Here is a 21,900-nt window from a genome sequence, read left to right on the forward strand (position 1 = left end):
GCCTGCCGATGCAGGGGGCACGGATTCGTGCCCTGGTCCAGGAGGATCCCACATGCTGCCGAGCGGCTAGGACTGTGAGCCATGGCCGCTGAGCCTGCGCGTCCGTAGCCTGTGCTCCGCAACGGAAGAGGCCACAACAGTGAGAGGCCCGCGTACCGCAAAAAAAAAAAAAAAAAAGTCTTGTATCCCTTAGTTAAATACATAAAGCTTTTTAGAATGGAAGGTAACTGATTCATTGCATCATAAGTCTAAAGTTTCTTGAGTTTATACATGTCTGCAATTTTGTACTGTGTTTGTCATTCACTGGCTGAGTGCTTGTAAGCAGGTTGCCTTTTTTTTTTTTTTTTTGCGATACGTGGGCCTCTAACTGTTGTGGCCTCTCCCATTGCGGAGCACAGGCTCCGGACGCTCAGGCTCAGCGGCCATGGCTCACGGGCCCAGCCCCTCCGCAGCATGTGGGATCTTCCCGGACTGGGGCACGAACCCGTGTCCCCTGCATCGGCAGGCGGACTCTCAATCACTGCGCCACCAGGGAAGCCCGGTTGCCTTTTTTAAACCACACTTTTGTCCTTTGCAATATGGAGATTATGATTATGATAATGATTAACACTCAGGATTTGTGAGGATTACAACGCTCCTAGCACAATGCCAATTCCATTCTATTTTGTATTTACAGATGTTTAAATGTATAATTTGCATTTCAGGAGCTGAATAAAAAGGATATCCAAACTGTTTCAACCATTTTGGTTTCTTTTGGAAGATGTGGCAAAAATATCAGTATATTGGGGAAAGCTGGACTTCTAACTATGATAAAACAAGGACTAGTACAAAAGATGAGTATAGAATATGTAACATTTCTTTGAGGGAAATATGATTAAAGGTGTGTTTTCTAATTAAATGGTTCAAAGTGTTGGAAAATAAATTTGAGAACTGTATATAAAACAGATAAAATATTTTTATAACCTGTGATATATGTTAGAAAAATAAAGATCACAAGGGAACTGTATACAGGGTCCTTGATAATTGTGTGAATTTAAGGTCACAAGACTCCCTAAGACCTTTACTTGCTTTATTTTCTCTTTAGCTCATCTTAATCACTATCTAACTTAATTTACTTTTCTTTTTATATCGTTTATTATTATCTATTTCCCATTTTAGAATGTAGGATATTGATTTTTGTCTGTTTTGTTCATTGTTGTATACCCAGCACCAAGAACAGTGCCTAAGACATAGTGTGTACTCAAATGTCTGAGTTAATAAAAATAAAATAATACCAAAATATTTCAAATAGTAAAAATGCCACAATAATCTAATGTGTAATGATAATTCTTTACCTATGAATATGAATGTACATGAACTAAGAATTTGAAGGGGGGGAAGTAAAGATTTTCTACTTGGAATTGGATTAACTTCATCCATTCCCATCTAAAAAATGGGAACATATAGTGAGTTACTAAAAAGCAAAAACAATGATGGTGTTTAAGAGCATAAACTTATTTAGTACAATACTGGAATTTTAATTTTTAATGTTTCTTTATTCTTAGGTTTACTGTTTGTATGAGTACATTCTTAAAATTATTAAAATTGAATTCAAAGTAACTAATGTATTTACCTTTCTTTTTCTACATGGTTACCTGGTTTGAAAAATCCAAGGAGATTATTCTGAGTCAAGGAAATTCAAAAGATGAAGCTGTTATGATAGAAGACTTATTTGAGCTTTTGATGGTAACAATCATATTGATTCACTGATGTTATAAAGCATGTGTTTATTTAAAAACAATTTGTGTTCTATATGCCCTGAGACTAAAAGTCACTAACAGATTGGTTAGTGCATTTATGCTGATTAATTAGTTAATACATAAAAGTTAAATAATTATGTGGTGAGTTCATATGTAACCTCTTATTTTAATACTATTTGTAATGGTTTATAATATAAGATAGTAAGTTTTAAATATTCTTCACTTTCAGGTCATACATGACATGGATGATGAAGGTATAATAAACATTTTATTTCTACTGGAACAATAATTTGCTGTTAGAGTTTTGGTATAATGTTGCAATTCTTGTAGTATTGTCCTAATATTAGGAATTCATTACCTAATTCAGGGATCGACAAATTTTTTCTGTAAAGGGTCAGATAGTAAATATTTTAGGCTTTGTGGGCCAAGAAAAAAATTGATGTTATTATGTAGGTACTTATTTAACAACAAAGAAAACAAATTTCCACAAATGTTTTTTTGATGCAACTCAAAATATAACAATAATTGAGTACAGTGTTTTTGTAATACAGGTCTACTAATGAGGAGAATAGCACTCTTTTTTGAGAAGATGACATTTCTCTTAAGGTTCAGTTAGTGTTTGCTGTTATAAAAATTAATTGCAGATATTTATTTGTTCATGCTTATCTGCAGTGAAATTTTGTGTATATTACATTAGAAAACGTCTTTTCATGCAGATAATGCCAAATACTGATAATCAGCTCATGAGCATGATTTTTAATTGAGCATATTCATCACTTGGAAAGCATTTATAGAATTATATTAGACTTTTTTCTTAATATTTGCTTTTTAGAATGCCATTGCATTGCAGATTAATCACTTCCAGTTGAAGGTTAGGTGGAAGCTCCTCAGTTGCAGAGTTAAAATGAATTTTGAAATAGGGAAATTTCCTTTGCACCTACATCAACGTCCAGAAACGCTGCTGGATCTGTAGTTGGATCTTGGAAAAAATATATCCCCTATAAATTTGTTGTTGGAAATGGAGATGTCATTTCTTGTCTCAGCTTTTGACAGCCTAGGAGATGTATAAAGCAGCTGGACATTACTTGTGATTCAGATGACCTTTGTTTCATTGAAATAACTTTACTGAAGTATAAGTTTCTCATATACGCACTAATTTTGCCTTGGACTTTGGTGTTGAATTCATTAAGAAACACTATCAACTCTGCAGCCCAAGCTAATTACCAAAGCCATTCATTTAGTGGTGGCTAATGATGGCTAAGTTCCTAAGAATGAATGAAATTCACCTGAGACTGCTGGTTCAGTAAATCATGATAGATTCACATATTTCCACAGAGTACCTGCTGATGAATACAGCCATACAAAAAGGGACAGTGAGTTGGATTTGGTTTGTGGGCCATAGTTTGTCCTTGATCTAATGAAACAAAATTTTCAGTAGTACACGGAGACTATAGAACATGTTACAACTCATCATTTCACTTGTGCTTGGCAGAGCCTTATGTCAAACAATAAACTCAAGTTATTTTATCTCTGTGTTGGTTGAGGAAGAATTACCTAGGATTGGTAATTGGGGCCGGTGAATTGTTTATAAATAAAGGAACAGCTAATTGCTCCCAAAACATTTAAAAATATCAATTGCTATTTATTTCAGTAGTAGTTAATGCTACCTTTTCATTGGTTTCTTTGCAATTAACATAACAATTTAGTCTAAATTCTTAAGTTTGTAAGCGAGAGAACAGTCCTAAAGCACCAGTGATTATGAAGTGATCCAACTGTTTTTTTTAAGTAAATCACTTTATCTTTTCAAGTGATTCAGTGATTTTTTTTTCTTTTAACATAGTCACTTTGTAAAGTGCATTTTCTGTTGCAGCGTTGCATTATTTAAACTTATTTTAGAACTCTGCATCATGAATTAGCATGAAGCAAATTCCTCTTAATATACTTAGTATTAATAAAGCTTGTCTTTTGAGAGAATAGTGTCAAATTTTAGAAATAGGACAAGATATTTAGATCTTCATGAAGTCCGGAAGTGTTAATGGCCATTATGGAATTTTGGAGGTATGACTATAAATTACTGAGGCCAGTTTCATAAAAACCTCAAATTAGACGTTTCCAGTTTTGGACTGTATTTATTTATCCAAAAAAGTAATACTGCTTTAAGTGCCTCAAAGGAGAAGCTGGATCTGGGGTTATTCCTTTGCCAGAGTTAAAATCAGTCACATCTGTTTGAACGGTGTTTTTTCGAAGTTACATAGCTAGTTAATGGCAGAACCAGGACTGAATTTCAAGCTTCCTGGTGCCCAGGCCAGTCCATGGGCCTTCGTCTGAACTGAATTAGTATGTCTGATTTCCATTAACACATACAAGATTGTCATTGAAAAGAGTTTAAAATACACATTTGTCAATAATTTACTTTTATTCAGGTAGAAGGCAAGTAGTGGAAAGTTTCATACCTCGAATTTGTGCCCTGGTTATTGACTCAAGAGTGAATATTTGTATTCAGCAGGAGGTAAAGTCATTTTTTAGATTTTCTTTGAAAACTTAAAGAGAAGGTGAAGACAATTTGGTAGCAATTTATCAGATTGAATAATTATTTTATCTTGGCACTAAATTATCATGTACTGTGTCTCTGTTGTCTTAATTCATTGTCTGACACGATGAAATATATTGGGTTGGCCAAAAAGTTCCTTTGGTTTTTAAGTTAAAAAAAAAAAGACACATTTTACATTTTTCACCAAGAACTTTATTGAACAACATATTCACTGTTTTGTTCCACTACCTTCTGCCATTTTTCAGGCAATTTGATAATTCCATCTTCCCAAATTTTTTACCTTTATGAGCAAAGAACTGTTCTAGGTATCTTTTACAGTCTTCCAGGGAATTGACATTTTTTCCATTAAGAGAATTTTGTAAAGACTGAAATAAATGGAAATCCGAAGATGCTATATCTGATGAATATGGCGGATGAATCAGAACTTCCCAGCCAAGCTGTAAGAGTTTTTGCCCGGTCATCAAAGAAACATGCGGTCTTGTGTTATCCTGATGGAAGATTATGCGTTTTCTGTTGACTAATTCTGGACACTTTTGGTCGAGTGTCGTTTTCAGTTGGTCTAATTGGGAGCAGTACTTGTTGGAATTAATCGTTTGGTTTTCCGGAAGAAGCTCATAATAGAGGACTCCCTTCCAATCCCACCATATATGCAACATCACCTTCTTTGGATGAAGACCGGCCTTTGGTGTGGTTGGTGGTGGTTCATTTCTCTTGCCCCAGTGTCTCTTCCGTTCCACATTATTGTACAGTATCCGCTTTCCATCGCCCATCACAATTTGTTTTAAAAACGGAACGTTTCAGTTATGTTTCAGTAGAGAACTGCATGTGGAAATAGGGTCAAGAAGGTTTTCTTCGCTTAACTTATGTGGAACACAAACATCAAAGCGATTAACATAACCAAGCTGGTGCAGATGATTTTCAACGCTTGATTTGTATATTTTGAGCATGTCAGCTGTCTCCTGCATGGTAAAACGTTGATTGTTCTCAGTTAATGTCTTGATTTGATTGCTGTCAACTTAAACTGGTCTACCCGACCATGGAGCATCATCCAGGGAGAAATCTCCAGCATGAAACTTTGCAAACCACTTTTGACATGTTTCATCAGTCACAACACCTTCTCCATACACTGCACAAATCTTTTTTTGCATTTCAGTTGCGTGTTTACCTTTCTTGAAATAATAAAGCATAATATGCCAAAAATGTTGCTTTTTTCTTCCATCTTCAATATTAAAATGGCTACACAAAAATTCACTAATTTTGGTAAGTTCTTTTTAAATGCACGCTGATATGACAGCTGTCACAATACAATCTAACAAAATTGTTCCAAATGAAGTTAAAGACAACTAAGTGCTACTAGAGCCATCTTATGGAAAAAAAACGCCAAACACACCTTTTGGCCAACCCAGTATTACCTAAATATGTATTGAAAATTCATAAGCATGTGGGTTTATGTATACATATATAGCTCATATGAAAATAAACTATACCATGTAGGTATTAGTAGTTCCTAAGTATTTAAATGCTAAAAATAACCTGTATTAGTATATATATATGTGTACATGTGTGTAGTCATAAGAACAAATATTAATAGGGTAATATTTTTTGCTTCTTTAGTTCTTAGAGTAATAATAAACATATGTCATACTGCAAAGAGTATAACTGCTTTAAGTACAGGAATCATGGTATATTCTATTTTTGATATCCTGTGTTTTATGTTTTCTTATATTCATTATTTTATGCTTTATGTTCTTTCCTCCACCCTTCTTTCCCTGCATAAAATGCTGTGATTAAGAAAAAATAGGCTTCTAAGTTTATATACCTATAATATATCTCTAAGTACTTAATGTTTCACTGAATATATAAAGTTAATGGATTATGTATTTTTCTTTTCTAGGCTCTAAAAAAAATGAATGCTATGCTGGACAAAATGCCTGAAGATGCCAGGAAAATACTCTCTAACCAAGAAATGTTAATTCTCATGTAATAACTTGTACTATATTTCTTTAATTAGTGGTTCAAGCCAAGAATTTAAAGGATGTTTTATAAGGCAAATAAGGCAACCATGAGTTGCATTAAGAATTAAAACTGATAAACTCTTGTAGGTTTCTAATATAATTTATATATATGTTTTCTGCCAAAGTCTGTGATACTAATCAATTGTAAATTTTGGTGAAGTTTTTTTCCCCCAAACATATGAGCTTTCTAGTTAATTGATACTTGTCTAGTATTATAACCTGTTGTTTTGATTCACAGGAGTAGTATGGGAGAAAGGATTTTAGATGCTGGAGGTAAGTCTGTTTTTTTCAAAATGTTCATATTTGAAATTACTCCAAATTTATTAATAGACTATAATATCTAATTAGTCAAAATAATATTAACATTGTAATGTAGTGAAATTATGCAAGGGAATTCTAAACTGAACTAAAAAATTAAGTATGATAACAGGAGTTGTCAAATATAATTTGTGCCTAGTGGTAGGTTTTTGAATAATAACTTAATTTTCAAGTAGATTTGGATTCCTTTTGTGAAGAAATTTCTTAAATGTATTTTATGAAATTAGGAGGTTTAATATTCTTGGGATTGATAGATTTGTTTGTAAACAGTGTTTTTATTAAAAGAGCTCAAATTTTCTTTCCTAAGTTTCATATGAGAAAATTTTGATGTAGTGATTTACATATAGAACAAACCACTGGTTTAAAGTACTTTAAAATAACTGTAAATATCATGATATGCAAAAGGAAAACAAAGATTACCTGTGATTTATAGACTTTTCTATGAGTTATTTTGCAATTCACAACTCTAATTATGGAATGGAGGAATCTTTGAACATTTAGGAGTTTCTTTTAAATATCCTTAAAAATATTCTTTTACTCCTTTCTTCTATTAGTAAACTTATTTTGTTATTTGGGCTATATTCACGCCTGTAATGATGAGATGTTTCTAATCTCTATGAAGAAAATGGCAAAAGATGAGTAAATTACACTACGTTCCTCATTACTCTTGCTTGTTCTAACAACTTATGAAATGTATTGACTTTTATAAACTTTAATTTTCATAATTTCAAATAATACATTAATTTTTTTTTTTTTTTAAAGATTATGACTTACAAGTGGCTATCGTAGAAGCTTTATGTAGAATGACCCCAGAAGAACAAAGAGAAGAACTGGCATGTCAGTGGTTTTCAATGGATTTTATTGCTAATGCATTTAAAGGAATTAAAGTCTCTGAATTTGAAACAGTAAGTAGTGTAAAAATAACAAATTAACAAGTTTTTTAAAATTACTGTGTTTTTTAAAAGCTCTCTCTTTTTTAAAAATTAGGATTGCAGGATATTTCTCAACCTTGTAAATGGCATGCTTGGAGACAAAAGAAGGTAAACAATGCAAAATACAACCATTTAATGATAAAGAAACAGCTCAAGAAAGGGCACACAATGGTAGGCTGAAATAATCCTCCACTGGTCTTATTTTGCTTTGTACTTTTTAGAGGAAAGAATACATTTTTATTTAATTAATATTAATTAATAACTTTGTCTAAAATTGGTTTACTGTATTTCAGAATTGCATATATATTATAAATTTGGTGTTTAAGGAACAGTAAAAATCTAGGTATAAATATTACTTGAGCTACCTCCTTCGTACACATACTGGAATAAAAATATATAGCAAACATAAATCATCTTCTTTTATAATTAACATATTGTAAGGATGTTCTTTCTGCAGTTATTTAATCTCAAGAATGGTCATGGAAGGCTAGGTAATATAAATTTTTATCACTTTTGACAATGACAGAAGAGGTATTTTTGTAGTGCAGTGCCTAGCACCTTACAGGTGTTCAGGACACATTGGATTGAATGAGTTCACATTTAGTTTACCTGCTAAGGAAATGAAAGATACGGTGAGGGTTGTGTGCAGGGAGTCACACTATTTGGATTTGAATAACAGGTCCCCCTCTTCCTGTTCTAATGTTGGACAACTTATTTAACCTTACTCGCCTCAGTTTCCTTAACTGTAAAACAAGAATACTAATAATATCTACCTCATATGTTTGTTGTAAAGATTAAATGAGATGGTTATACACTTAGTACTTATAGTAGTATCTGACCAAGAAAGTATTCAATGAATTCAGCCATTTTTATTAGCAGTATTATTCACTTCTACTCTTCTTTTCCCATATAATCTTATGGGAACTTCCACTGTATCAATATCACTAGTATAAGCTAAATTAGGAATCTCTGTTCATAGTCAATAACATGAAAAGTAATTTGATTCAGTCACTTTAGTCAAAATGGTAGGTTGAGTAGTATCCTCAAAGTAATATGCTGTCTTTCAGAAACAGATTTCCTGTGAACTCTCACTTTAAAGAGTAATAAAGAAGGAAATATGATTTTATTTAAATTGTTGTCACTACCTGATTTCCTGTTGATCCTAGGTATGATTTGTATGGCAAGTCAAAATTATGTTGTGAAGGCTTATTAATTTTTTCTTTAATTCAGACTACTTTTTATTTCAGGGTCTTTACATTTCCTTGTTTATCAGCATTTCTTGATAACTATGAGGTAAATTTTTAATTTAGTATGTGTTTTAGTTATTAGATGAATTTTGATGGAAAGGTCAAGTGAATTGTAGGTTACAAATTGACAAGAACATTAATGTTAGTCATAATTAGATCACAAATACAGCTGGTCTGGTATTCTGGATCTAAGTGACATTTTATGAAATGGCACATTTGTAGCCAAGGATAAGTGAAATATAAAGGTTGTACTTCAAATTTTCTTATGTTTCCTTAATCAAGCCCGTTATTGTTTATCATTCATGAATATATTCAAACATGAAAATATTTTCAACCTTGATATTTGTACTTGGAATATTTGTGATATTTTGGAGCTAGCTAATTTCTATGTAAAATATTAAGCAGCATTTCTTTTGATTGTTTCTAAATTGATTTAAATGCTGTACTTGCCTGCTCTTTATCTTCCCATACCTTCCAGCTCTACTCTTTTATTTTTCAAAAAAACTCAACCATGAATATAACATCATAATTTTCTGTTGTCACTTTTAAAAGCATAGTATATTCTAGTTTTATATGTTTATTTTATTAGTTGCAAATACCATCAGATGAAAAACTTGAGGGATTTTGGATAGATTTTAATCTCGGGAGCCAGACTGTATCATTCTACATTGCCGAAGACAATGATGTAAGCTTTAGATACCTCTGTACCATTTTGTGTGTGTGTGTGTGTGTGGTGTGTGTGTGTATATAATGTTGTAATTCAACTTAAGAATATGGATTTCTTTGATATTTATCTTCTCGCTATTTTAATAGATTTCAATGTTAGCTCTAGTAGTTTTGATGAGCATGGTAACCTATCAAGTTAATTAGAATTGAAAATTATTTCTGATGTCTTATTGCAAGAGAAAAATGCTAAAATTTAATACTAGTGTTTAAATATGAGCTTTTCAGAAATTAATTACATGTTAATGATTAAAATTTAACATTCACATGAACAAAGTGAATTGAATCTAGAAAAGACAGCAGTTACTCCAGTACAGAAGCATTCAGTTAAAAATAACATTAACAGATGATGACAAATGGTCTTACCTTATTCTTTCATAGAATCTTCTGTTTGAAAATAGTGAGGGATTAATTCTTTTTTTGTTTGTTTACATCTTTATTGGAGTATAATTGCTTTACAACGGTGTGTTAGTTTCTGCTGTATAACAAAGTGAATCAGTATACATATAACCCCATATCCCCTCTCTCTTGCGTCTCCCACCCCTCTAGTTGGACACAAAGCATGGAGCTGATCTCCCTGTGCTTTGCAGCTGCTTCCAGCTAGCTAGCTATTTTACATTTGGTTGTGAGGGATTGATTCTTATGGTGGTACTTAGAAGTGAATTTTAGTTCTTTTCTTTCTGTGCTATATTGTAACTATGTTTAAACTTTGCAACCAGGCAGGTATGTTTTCTACTGACCTCTTTAACCTGAGGAAAATTCTTGAGGCCTTGTTTCCAAATAGCCACCACTTAATATTTGCTACATTTGCATACTTCTAGCTCAAACTGTATGGCCAAGATCTGAGTAAGAGTTGATTTGCATTTACTAATCTGATTGCGGCTGCTGATAATACAAAGAGGCTTTAGTCTTTTTAGTCTCTCTTGTAAAATCCTGCCTTTTGTTCCAGGTAAATTCTTTTTAGACGAACGTTAACCAAATGCCTCTTAGGATTTCCACGTACCTTTATTTCTTTTAGAGTACCTTTTTAGAATGCTTAATTAAAATTGAGTTCCAAAAACTAGCACTACTTCTCAGGGGTACTGATGGTTTTCATTAGTGTATTTATTCTTGCAGCGTTTTTAGGTGTATTTTTAACTGGATTTTCTTCAGGAAGTGGACTTTCATTTTGGGAAAAGAGGATAGAATAGGACTGATGTGGTTCCTGACTTCACTCACTTGGTCTAATGGATGATTCAGACAAGAAAATAAGTAATTTTAGTATTATACTTGATAGGGATAGTATAAAATGCATTTATAAGTATTAAATGCCTCCTATGTTCCTGTCACTGATCTAGAGATGCTGGGAGAGAGTTCTTCCCACAGAGATATTTAGACTCCTCTCCCCTCTGGATTTCTGTAGCAGTAGTGCATTTCTCCCTGTCTTCAGGCTTACTCTCCTCAAAGCCATTCTTCCATATTGTGGCTGCTTAAAACCCTCCCTTTGTCTCTTTAACATGGTGTTTGAGGGCCTTTATGACCTCGCCCCTGACTATTTCTCTGATAATCAGACTGTTCTCTGTGCTTACTGTGTTCTAGCCACATTAATTTTTTTTTTTCTTTTCCTCTAGATCACGCTCTTTTCAAGTCTTTTTACTTGCTGGTTCTTCTGCTTAGGAACTTCCAGATCTTTGCGTCTTAGTTCCTTCCCAGTTTAGATTTCAGCACAAATGTCATCTCCTAGAGGTATTCTCTGGTAACTCAGTCTGAAGTAGCCACCCAGCCACATTATGTAACACTGGCCTCTTTTTTTCTTTTATAGTAGTTATTGCTACTTAAAATCCTTTTGTTTATCTGTTGTTTTTTCTGTTTTCCCCCTCGTAGAACATAAAATTTATTAAACCAGGGACATGTCTTTTCTCATTTATGGCTATTCAAGGGCTCGTATTTATTTTAAGAATTAATATATAGAATATTCAACTAAAAGATACATAGTATGGTTAGTGCATAGAGTTCAAAGGGTATTGGAAAGAAATAAGGCAGGCAGTATAGAGCCAAAGAAGGATTGTAAGTAGGAGGCAACATCAGTTCAGTGAATATTTAATAAGAACTTACTGTGTGCCAGATATATGCTAGACACTGAGCATCACATTCATGTAAAAGATTCTCCTGGTGGGGATGATCTCGGAGAGGCAGCAGTGAGTGGTGGCGTGAAGCGAGATCTTAATTCCCTGCCTAGGAATTGAACCTGGGTAGCCTGGATGAAAACCAGGAATCCTAGCCACCAGACCCCCTGGCTCTTGCCCCCAGTGAAAAATGCATTTCTTACGGAGGCAAAAACTGTAAAAAAAACAGGTACAAAGTTTATTATTTAGAGACATTGCACAACAACTAGTGGGAGAGCACACAGAGAAACACTTTGTTTAGTTAAGATGGAAACAAGGCAGAGATGCACAGCCGGAGAGCAAGGGTGTGGGCCTCCTCCCTAATGAGGAGGAGCTCAGTAAAGAGGTGGTTAAGTCATTTATATAGGGCAGTTCTTCCGGGTCTTTGTTTACCTTTGGCCAATTATCTGGTTTCTCAACACCTGACCTGCCCTAGGACCCTCGCCGAGGTGCATGCGCAACTTTTTTCCAAGATGGATTTCAGCCCAGAGGCCTAGGGGATGGCCTTAGCATCACATATTATGGGGTGGTGCCCCCTCCTTTTTGAACCCCAAGGAGCCTTTCTGTGCGTGTGCAATGTTTCCCTTGCACCAAGAATGGGAAATGCATGATGTCTTGATCTTTTAACAGGGTTCAGCCCCTCTCTGTCCCTGCCATAAAAGTGTCCAATGTCCAGTTATCTACCCTATTCCTGTTGTTGTTTCTTATATTGAAGTGCAGATCTCGAAATATAGACTGGAGTCCAGTCATAAATATGTAGTCCAGAGCCGGTTTGTCTCTTGCCTCAGGAAATGTAAACATGGGGGTTGGAGGTTGTAATGAATGTCCAGCCTGGAGCCCATCTTCTTCTCACCCCAGGAAGTTGGAACAGGAGGCCAGTTGTAAATGTCTAGCTTGGGGCCCACCTATCTCCTGCCTCAAGGAGAACAGATTAAAAAGGGACAAGACCAGAGGCAGTTAGGAGACTTGCAGTAATCCGGGTGAGAGAAATCATGGTGGCACAGTTTTGGAAAGTGACAGTGGGGATGGATGGAAATGGATGGATTCCAGAAAAACTTGAGGAGGTAGAATTGAGCAGACTTGGTAGTTTGTAGTAAAAAGAGGAGGTTAATAAAACTTGGGTAACTGGATGGATGAAGATGCTGTCACAGGAGGATCACTTTTGTAGGGTAAGATGATGAGCTCAACTTTGGATGTTTTGATTTGGAGGTGTGTGTGGGGTATTCAGCTGAAGATATCTTGTAGGCAGTTGGATATATTGGTCTGAAGTTGAGGTGAGAGAACTGAGCTGTAAATGGAGATTTAGAAGCTCTCTGTATATAGATGATAAATAAAACCATGGGATTTAATGAGTGTCTACATGACAGAACTGTGAAAAACACAAATTTATACAGGATAGGTAGAAGAGACTCTAGCCTGAAGGATACTTGACGAATCAGCCAAAAAAGGACAAATTAAAAGGGTATCATGTTATAGAAGACAAAGGAAGGGTGTTTTATGAGCGGAAATGATGAACACTGTCAAAACAAGTTAAATAAATAAAAACTGGCGATCCATGAAAGAGCAATTTCACTTAAGTGATGAGGATTTAAGCATTCCTGGAAAGTTGAAATATTTGTAGAGGAAGTAAAGACAAGGGAAAGAGAACAGTAGAAGCTAAAGTGAGATGTGGATTCCAGGGAGGGGTTTTTGTTAGGTACTTTAATGATAAGAGTTTTAAAATTGATGGCTGGGGTGACAGAGAGATTAAATAAAAAACTGAGGTCAAGAGGAGGAGAGTGTAGTAGAGGGAAGGTAGGGGGTAAAGATGAAACAAGTGGGCATAATATATCAGTAACTGTTGAAGCTGGGTATGGGCATATTTTGGATTCATTATACTGTGATTTCTATTTTTTATAATCTGTTTGAAAATTTTTATAATGTAGACATTTTTTCAAAAGGAAAGCTTTGAACCAGGTGCCTCCATGTATGAGGAAGAGTCACTTTAAAGTTAGTAGATGATAACCGATGGGTATGTGTGCCAGCTGGCATGTGCCACAAAGGAGCAAGGCTTTTACACACAGAGAAATGTGAAGCTGCTCAAAGTGTTGGGGAGAGAGGAGACCAGCCCTTTCCTGCCGACCCTGAGGTTTTGAGGTCTGGGAGAATTAGCACCTTAACTGGAGAAGGCTGTAATTATAATAGTAGTGGTGCCCTCAAGAGTATAGACTGGTTCCAATTAAGGCAAATAAGGGAGGGAGTTAGTGAAGAGATTGAGGATTTGGCAGAATTTCTATACAATGAGTGGTCCTTAAATAGCAAAAGAATTGGATCTATTTTCATCATAAGATTACTGAAGGTTTTAGGATCCCATCTTTTAGGAATGGTTCTAATTTTTACCATGACTTTTTTGTGTGAATTCATATTATTTTATTCACTTATACAAATTTTCAATGAAAATACTTGGAAGGGGAACACATTTTAGGTTATTATTCTCATGAATTCAGTGTTTGAATCTAAGGACAGTCAATTAATGAGTGAGAATTGGGGGATGAATATGATCACACAACATTTCAAAGGAAGAAATGACAGGATTTGGTAATATTTTTAAAAGTGTATACTCTAATAAATATGAATGGCTAGTCATTCTTTGCTTTTGGTTAAGAATAGGAAACCATAAAAGTAGTCAATACTGTCATTTACTTTTAAGAATGAACGAATAGATTAAATGCGGCAAGTATAATATATTATCTAGTCAATTGATGGAGCAAGAAATGTGTTATATCAACCAGTTACTTAGTGATACTTAGTAAAAGAAAATAGTAATAACCTTTATTGTTTGTATAACTTAAAATGGTGTTTAAAGGAGCTTTAAAGCAAGAATAAATTATTATTTATGATCAAAACCTGTTTTTAAATTTAAGAATCATCAGTGGGAAGCAGTCACTGTGCCTGAGGAAGAAGTACAAATATACAGCATTGAAGGTATTAAACTTGTTTTTGATAACTCTCTTCTTGATTCTGCTTGAGTAGAAGTTGCACACTCTATGGAAAAACACAATGGACTGATGAAAGCAGATCAACATTTCCATATGTTCACATTCATAAATTTGATAGTTCAATATCATCGAATTCCCTGCCCCACAGTTCCCCCAATATCTTATATTTATTTCCTTCTCTATCTAGTCTAAAACCCATGGTCAGTCACTTTCTTGTCAATACGTGCTGGACAAAAATCATATACCTTGGCAGACTGGCACCACTCCAAATTCAGATATCAAGACGTACTTTAGTTACCTCAGTGGGCATGTAGTGGTATCTCATGATAGCTTTTATATGCGTTTTCCTAATAACCAGTGATGTTGAGCACTTTTTCATGTGCTTAATGGCTACTCATATATCTTCTTCGTGAAGTATCTGTTTAAATATTTTGTCTTTTTTTTTTTTTTTACTGGACTGTCTTTTTTATTATTAAGTTTTTGAGTTCTTATGTATCCTGGATACAAATCCTTCGACAAATATATGTTCTGTGAGTATTTTCTCCCTATCTGTATCTTGCTTATTCATTTTCTCATTGGTGTCTTTAATGAGCAGAAGTTTTTAAATTTGAAGTCCATATGATCAGTTTTCTTTTTTTTCATGGTTATTGCTTTGTGTGACCTAAGAAATTTTGCCTACTACCAAGTCACAAAGACGTTCTCCTGTTTTTCTGTAAAAACTTTATGGTTTTAGCTTTTATGTTGAGGACTATGATCCATCTCAAATTAATATTTGATTATGGTGTAATATAGGAGTTAGGTTCATTTTTTCATATGGGTATACAGTTATTTCAGGACTATTTGATGAAAAGGTTTTCCTTTCCCCACTGGACTTCATTGGTTCCCTTGTTGAAAATCAAATGACGGGTAGAAGTGCAGGTCTTGATGCTGTAGTCCATTCCATTGATCTGTTCCCTATGCCAGTACCACATTGTTTTAATTACTGTAGATTTATAGTGAGTCTTAAAGTGAGATAGTGTAAGTCTTCTAACACTGTGGGTTTTTTTTTTTTTTCAAGACTGTTTTGGAAATTCTAGACCTTTTGAATTTCCATGTAAATTTTAAAATTGGCTTATCAATTGCTACAAAAAGCCTGCTAGAATTACAACTGGGATTGTAGTTTGATATCTGGAGAAATAACATTGTAACAATAGTTACACTTCATTGTGACGTATTATTCTTTTATATATTATTGGAATTGATTTGCAAAATTTAGTTAGGAATTTGGTATTTCATGTTCTAGAAGGTCTGTAGTTTTCTTTGCCTGTAATGTCTGGTTTTTTTGTTTTGTTTTTTTTAAGTTTCAGAATCAGGGCGTTGTTAGCTTCATAGGCTGAATTGGCAAGTATTCTATAATCTTCCATTTTCTCTAAGAGTGTGTGTAGAATTGGTATTGTTTCTTCTTTAAGTACTTGGTAGTATTTACCAGTGAAGCAATCTGGACTTGCACTTTTACTTTGCTTTGCTGAAGGCTCTTAACTACAAATTCAATTAATTTAATAGATAAAGGGTTTTTCAGGTTATCTTTTTTTTTCCTTGAGTAAACTTTGGTAATTTGTGTCTTTCAAGTAATCGTGTTGTCAAATTTATTGGCATAAAGTGGTTTATAATGGTCCCATTTTATCTTTTTACTGTCTGTAGATTCTGTAGTGATGGTCCCCCTGTTGCTGCTGATACTGCTAAGTTGTATCTTTTTTTCCTAATCAGTCTGATGAGAGTTATATCAATTTTATTGATATTCTCTAAGAGCCAGCCTTTAGTTTCATCGATTTTTCTCATTTTTGTGTTTCGATTTTTAATTTAATTGATCTGTGCTCTTATAGCTGTTCTTTTCTTCTGATTACTTTAGTTGTAATTTGCTTTCCTGTTTCTAGCGTCTCAGGGTGAAGCTGAAGTCATTGACCTGAGACCATTTTTTCTCTTCTAATATAGCCATTTAGTGCTTTAAATTCTTCCCCTAAGTATTTCCTTAGCAACATCCTACAAATTGCCATGTGCTGTGTTTCCATTCTCATTAATTTATTCTTTTTAAATTTCTCTTTTGGTTTCTTCCTTGAGCCATAGGTTTATTTAAAAGTTTTTTATTTAGTTTCTATATACTTGAGATTTCAGGGATATTTTCCTGCTACTGATTTCTAATTTAATTTCATTGTTATGAGAGAGTATACTTTGTTTGATCTTTGAGAATCCTTTTCAGTATATTGACACTTATTTTATGACCCAGAATATGGTCTGTCTTGGTGAATGGTGTGAGTGCGCTTGAAGGAATGTGTATTCTGCTGTTGTTGGGTGGAGGGTTGGGTTGATAGTGTTGTCATATATCCTTCCTCATTGTCTGCCTCCTGTTCTATCACTTATTGAGGGAGGGGTATTGAAGTCACCACTAGAGCTGTGGGTTTTTTTTATTCAGTTCTGTTATTTTCTTGCTTCAGATATTTTGAATTTCTGTTATTAGTTTTATAAACATTTAGTGGTATTATCTTTTCTTCATAAATTTATCATTATGAAATGACTCTTTTTCCTGTGGTAATATTCTTTGCTCTGCAGTCTACTTTATATAATATTAGTATACTCTCTCCAAGTTTCTGTTGGTTAATTATAGCATGGCATAGCTTTTCTTTATTTTTAAGTCCTTTGTGTCTGTGTATTTAAAGTGGGTTTCTTACAGGCATCATATACTGATACTGGGCATCATATCAGAGACTGTCAGTGTAATTTGACAGTCTCTGCCTTTTGTGGTTTTTAATGTGACTATTGATTTGCTTTAAATTCATCATCTAGCTTTTGTTTTTTCTACGTGCCATCCCATCTGCCATGTTTCTTTTCTTTTTCTCTTTTTCTTCTTTGGTGTTAATTCATTTTCAGTGGTTTAATTGTATTTCTTTTGTTGGCTTTATATCCACCTTTTTAGTGGCTGATTTACGGTTTATTTTATACATATTTAACTTAATAGTGTGTACGTTCAAGTAATATTATACCCTTTTATGAATAGTATAAGAACCTTGTAGTAGTAAAGTTCCATTTTTGCTTTCCTGGCCTTTGTGCCATTGCTGCCAATAATGGTAAAAATTTTTTGCTTCTGAATGTGTCAAAGACCTCATATTATGTGTAATGATATTTTTCTTTATGCAGCCAATTAGTTTTTAACGAGATGTAAAAAGTGGATTAAAAAGTATTTTGTATTTACCCACCTATTTACAATTTCCAGTGTTCAGCTTTCATTTGTATAGACCCAGATTTCCATCTGGTATTATTTTCCTTCTGCCTAGGTGACTTCTCTAATATTTCTTGTCCTGCAAATATGCTGGTGATGAGCTCTTTCAGCTTTTTTATGTCAGAAAGTCTTTATTTTGTTTTTATTTTGCAAAGTATTTTTGATACATACAGAATTCTAGATTGCCTGTTGTCTTCTTTCAGTGTACTTGAAAGAGGTTACTCTACTCTCTCTTGGCTTGCATTGTTTCTGATGAGAAGTCTGTCACTCTCATGTTTGCTCCTTTTTGTTTAGTCTTTTTTCCCCGGCTGATTTTAAGATTTTCTCTTTATTAGTAGTTTTAAACATTTGATTATAATGCTTTAGTGTAATTTTCTTCATATTGTTCATTCTTGAGGTTCATTGAGCTTCCTTGCTTCTAAAGTTTTTATCCATTGTTCTTCAAATATTTTTTTCTGCTCCTTTTTTCTCCTCCTCTCTGGAGACTCTGATTACATATATACTAAGCTATATGAAGTTCTTCCATAGCTCACTGATTCTCTGGGTTCTCCACCCAAACTCCAGGCTTTTATTTCCACTCTCTTTTTTCACTTCGGTAGTTTTATATTGCTTTGTTTTGTTGCTAGTTAATATTTTCTTCTGCAGTGTGTAACCTGCTTCTGTTCTATCCTGTGTAATGTTTATCAGGCATTATATTTTTCATCTTGGGAAGTTTGATTTGGGTCTTTATTTATTTATTTATTTTTGGCTGTGTTGGGTCTTTGTTTCTGTGCGAGGGCTTTCTCCAGTTGTGGCAAGCGGGGGCCACTCTTCATCGTGGTGCACGGGCCTCTCACTGTCACGGCCTCTGCTGTTGCAGAGAACAGTCTCCAGATGCGCAGGCTCAGTAGTTGTGGCTCATGGGCTTAGTTGCTCCGCGGCATGTGGGAAATTCATCCAACTTACTTCATGTATCAATAGTTTATAACTTTTATTCCCAGACCAGGGCTCGAACCCACGTCCCCTGCATTGGCAGGCAGATTCCCAACCACTGTGCCACCAGAGAAGCCCTTCATTTGGGTCTTTTTTAAAGATAAATTTTAAATTTTAGAATAGTTTTAGATTACAGAAAACTTGCCAGAATAGTGTAGAAAGTTTCCATATACACCCTCACGCGGTTTCTCTTATTTTTTTTATTGTGGTAAAAATCACATAACATAAAATTTACCATCTTAACCATTTTTTAGTGTATATAGTCCAGTAGTGTTAAGTACATTCACATTATTGTGAAACAGATCTTCAGAACTTTCGTCCTCTTGAGAAATTGAAACTCTATACTCATTGAACAGTTCCCCTTTTCCCCCTCCACCCAGCCCCTGGTAACCACCATTCTACTTTTTGTTTCTATGAAACTGACTATTTTAAGTGGAATCATGCAGCATATGTCTTTTTGTGACTGGCTTATTTCACTTAACATAATGTCCTCTCCTGTAGTTTTAACATCATACATTTTTATGGTACATTTGTCACTGCATCTTAAAAAAGTCTACTTGGATCCTATGTCTTCCTCTATCTCATTCTTTTTCCATTCATAGCCAATTTTGAGAGAATAGTTTTTGCTAAATCTTTCCCTTTCTTGCTCTTCATTTCTGTTCTTTTCTACTTTCTGTTTTACATCCCACTCCACCAAAATTTCCACTGAAATTTCAGATGTCAAGATAATAATTCACTCTTTCATTATCAATATCAGTATACACACTTCAGTCCTTATACTGACCCTTGGTGGCACACCCCAGGCTCCACAGGGATAGTGTCTTCTGTGCTCAGGACTTTTCCAGACCTCGCACTATCTCTCTTCATCTGGCTGTTCATTGGTATCTTTTAATATCCTTTGTAATAAAGTGGTGATGTGGTCTACCTATGTGGAGCAGGCAAGATCTGAATTTTTTATATGACTGGCACTCAATGGAAGTTAAAAAAAAGTATGGACTCTGGAGATCAAGCAGTAGTTCTAGTGAAAAAGAGCATCTACAGTTGCAGACTGAAGGAAAGGGGAAGCCGCAGCACAATAGGGTGAGGTTAGACCCTTTTATGTTCAGTTTATAGGAGTATATAAAATAAAGGCTCCATGGACAATTAAGTGTTATTTTGAATGGCTTTGCAGGAGAAAACATTATTCATTTAAGAATGGTATACTGGAATCCTACAGAAATATCTAGATAACATTATAAGATCCAAATATGTTGATATCTATAAATACTTGGATTTTATAGGAAGCAACAAAATAGGAAGTTTTCTGGTATTTCAGTAATATTGCTAACTAGAAAGCAAGCCACGATATAGTCTAGGCAGTCAAAGCAAATACCAGAAATTTCAACAAAGTCAGCAATAAAATATAACAAATATCAACAAATTCTTACGTAGATAGTCATGACATGTGGAGAATGCTTTGTAGAAAAAGGTACAAAGCATTCAGCAAAATAATACATTGGAAGTAATTCTAATACCATGTTCATGCAAGCAGTGAAGCAAATACTGCATTTACTCTAAGTTCACAGCAAGCTGCAGAAAAAAATTCAAATGCGTATCAGAGGGGTATAACAATAAACAAAAATATTCATAAAGATTAGAAGTGTTCTAATCTTCATCATCACAATCTGAAACATTATCATTTTCAACGTCACCTGATCTTTCATCTCTAAGGCCTGAAAACTTTTACTGTTGAGACTTGTGACTTTTTTTTCTTTCAAAAAAAAAACACTGCCAGCATTTTGGATTAGAAACTGCGTTACCACTATCTTCAGACAACTAATACTTCTTAGTACCATCAAAGGACATCACAGAGGAAGTGTCATGACCATATAGCTGCAAAAGCAAATAAGACACTTTCTGCTTGGGCAAGCCTTACAAGGATCAGAGAGTTTTAGAGCCGATAGGGACATTTGTCCTCTAGGGTAGAGCGTGGAGTGGCCAGCGGAGCTTTTCCTGATGCAGACACAAAGTTTTATCCTTGGTGTGGTCCTTCTCCCTCAGGATGTTTTCCTCTTGCCCAAAAGCAAACACTGGGGGCAGGTGTGGAGACTTCTCAGTCAGCAACAGGAGCAGCACCAGAGGTAGGACAGGACCATAGTGGCCTTCGGTCCATAATACAGGCACATTAATTGGGTGCCAGGTAATTTTCTGTAACTTTTTGGAGGAAGGGAGGTGAATACTTCATATAAACTGGCGCTTAACAGTATTTTCTTTTCACTGGATTGGTGAATTCATTGAGGATTAGCACTGTATCCTTCCTTCACAATATCCTGGTACTCAAGTTTTTATCAGACGTTCATTGTCAACACGTTTGTAACTGTGGATTTAATAGAAATGTCTGAATAGATGCTTATGCCTAGGAATAGTTAGTTATGGAATTAAAGTTATTTTCTTTTTTGCCTGTTTTAAATTAAGAAAATAGTTTTCTCAGATGTGTTCAAAGAATATTTATTAAGAACCTGTTAGTGTCCAGGATGTACTCAGGGCTTTAGTTCATTAATTATTGTATTACCTTGTAATTTATAGATCAGGAAACTGAGACTTTGAAAAATAAACTGAATTGTTGATTTCTTTACGTAAGTAGTTAGTACCAGAATTGATTAATTTAAATACTTTTAAATCCTAAAAGTTAATTTTATTTCAGTTCATTTTAATTGGTATGCTGCATGCTTTTCTTATTTATAGTATACCTATAGAGTGGTATCATAGGAATTAATGTAAACTAATCAGTGTGATTCATTTGTGTACAGTGAGAGAATCGAAGAAGCTACTGACTATAATTCTGAAAAATAAAGTAAAAATTAGTAAAAGAGAAGGGAAAGAATTGCTTTTGTATTTTGATGCATCGTTAGAAATCACTAATGTGACACAAAAAGTTTTTGGTGCAGATAAGTATAGGGTAAGTTAAACTCTTTTTAATAAACATTTATTTTCATAATTCTGGAAACTTTCAGTTACTTGGGACTAAGTTTCATTGATTTTTTTTTCC

The 21,900-nt window shown here is 34.3% G+C and overlaps 1 protein-coding gene across 1 annotated transcript in view; it reads left to right on the top strand.

The window, feature by feature from the left end:
- The window catches only part of SYCP2 (synaptonemal complex protein 2), a 71,981-nt gene that overhangs the window by 14,824 nt on the left and 35,257 nt on the right, over nucleotides 1–21,900 (top strand). Inside the window, exons 3-14 of the mRNA XM_027086631.1 lie at nucleotides 705–833; nucleotides 1,627–1,725; nucleotides 1,969–1,993; nucleotides 4,163–4,248; nucleotides 6,185–6,270; nucleotides 6,544–6,578; nucleotides 7,386–7,528; nucleotides 7,611–7,663; nucleotides 8,803–8,848; nucleotides 9,392–9,487; nucleotides 14,573–14,633; nucleotides 21,662–21,810. Of these exons, the coding sequence (XP_026942432.1) occupies nucleotides 705–833; nucleotides 1,627–1,725; nucleotides 1,969–1,993; nucleotides 4,163–4,248; nucleotides 6,185–6,270; nucleotides 6,544–6,578; nucleotides 7,386–7,528; nucleotides 7,611–7,663; nucleotides 8,803–8,848; nucleotides 9,392–9,487; nucleotides 14,573–14,633; nucleotides 21,662–21,810 (1,008 nt within the window). The remainder of the gene's footprint in view (nucleotides 1–704; nucleotides 834–1,626; nucleotides 1,726–1,968; nucleotides 1,994–4,162; nucleotides 4,249–6,184; nucleotides 6,271–6,543; nucleotides 6,579–7,385; nucleotides 7,529–7,610; nucleotides 7,664–8,802; nucleotides 8,849–9,391; nucleotides 9,488–14,572; nucleotides 14,634–21,661; nucleotides 21,811–21,900) is intronic.

This window comes from Aethalodelphis obliquidens, unplaced genomic scaffold (assembly GCF_003676395.1).
Source record: "Aethalodelphis obliquidens isolate GAN/ISIS:26980383/991018 unplaced genomic scaffold, ASM367639v1 scaffold57, whole genome shotgun sequence".
In the NCBI taxonomy this organism is placed as follows: domain Eukaryota; kingdom Metazoa; phylum Chordata; class Mammalia; order Artiodactyla; family Delphinidae; genus Aethalodelphis; species Aethalodelphis obliquidens.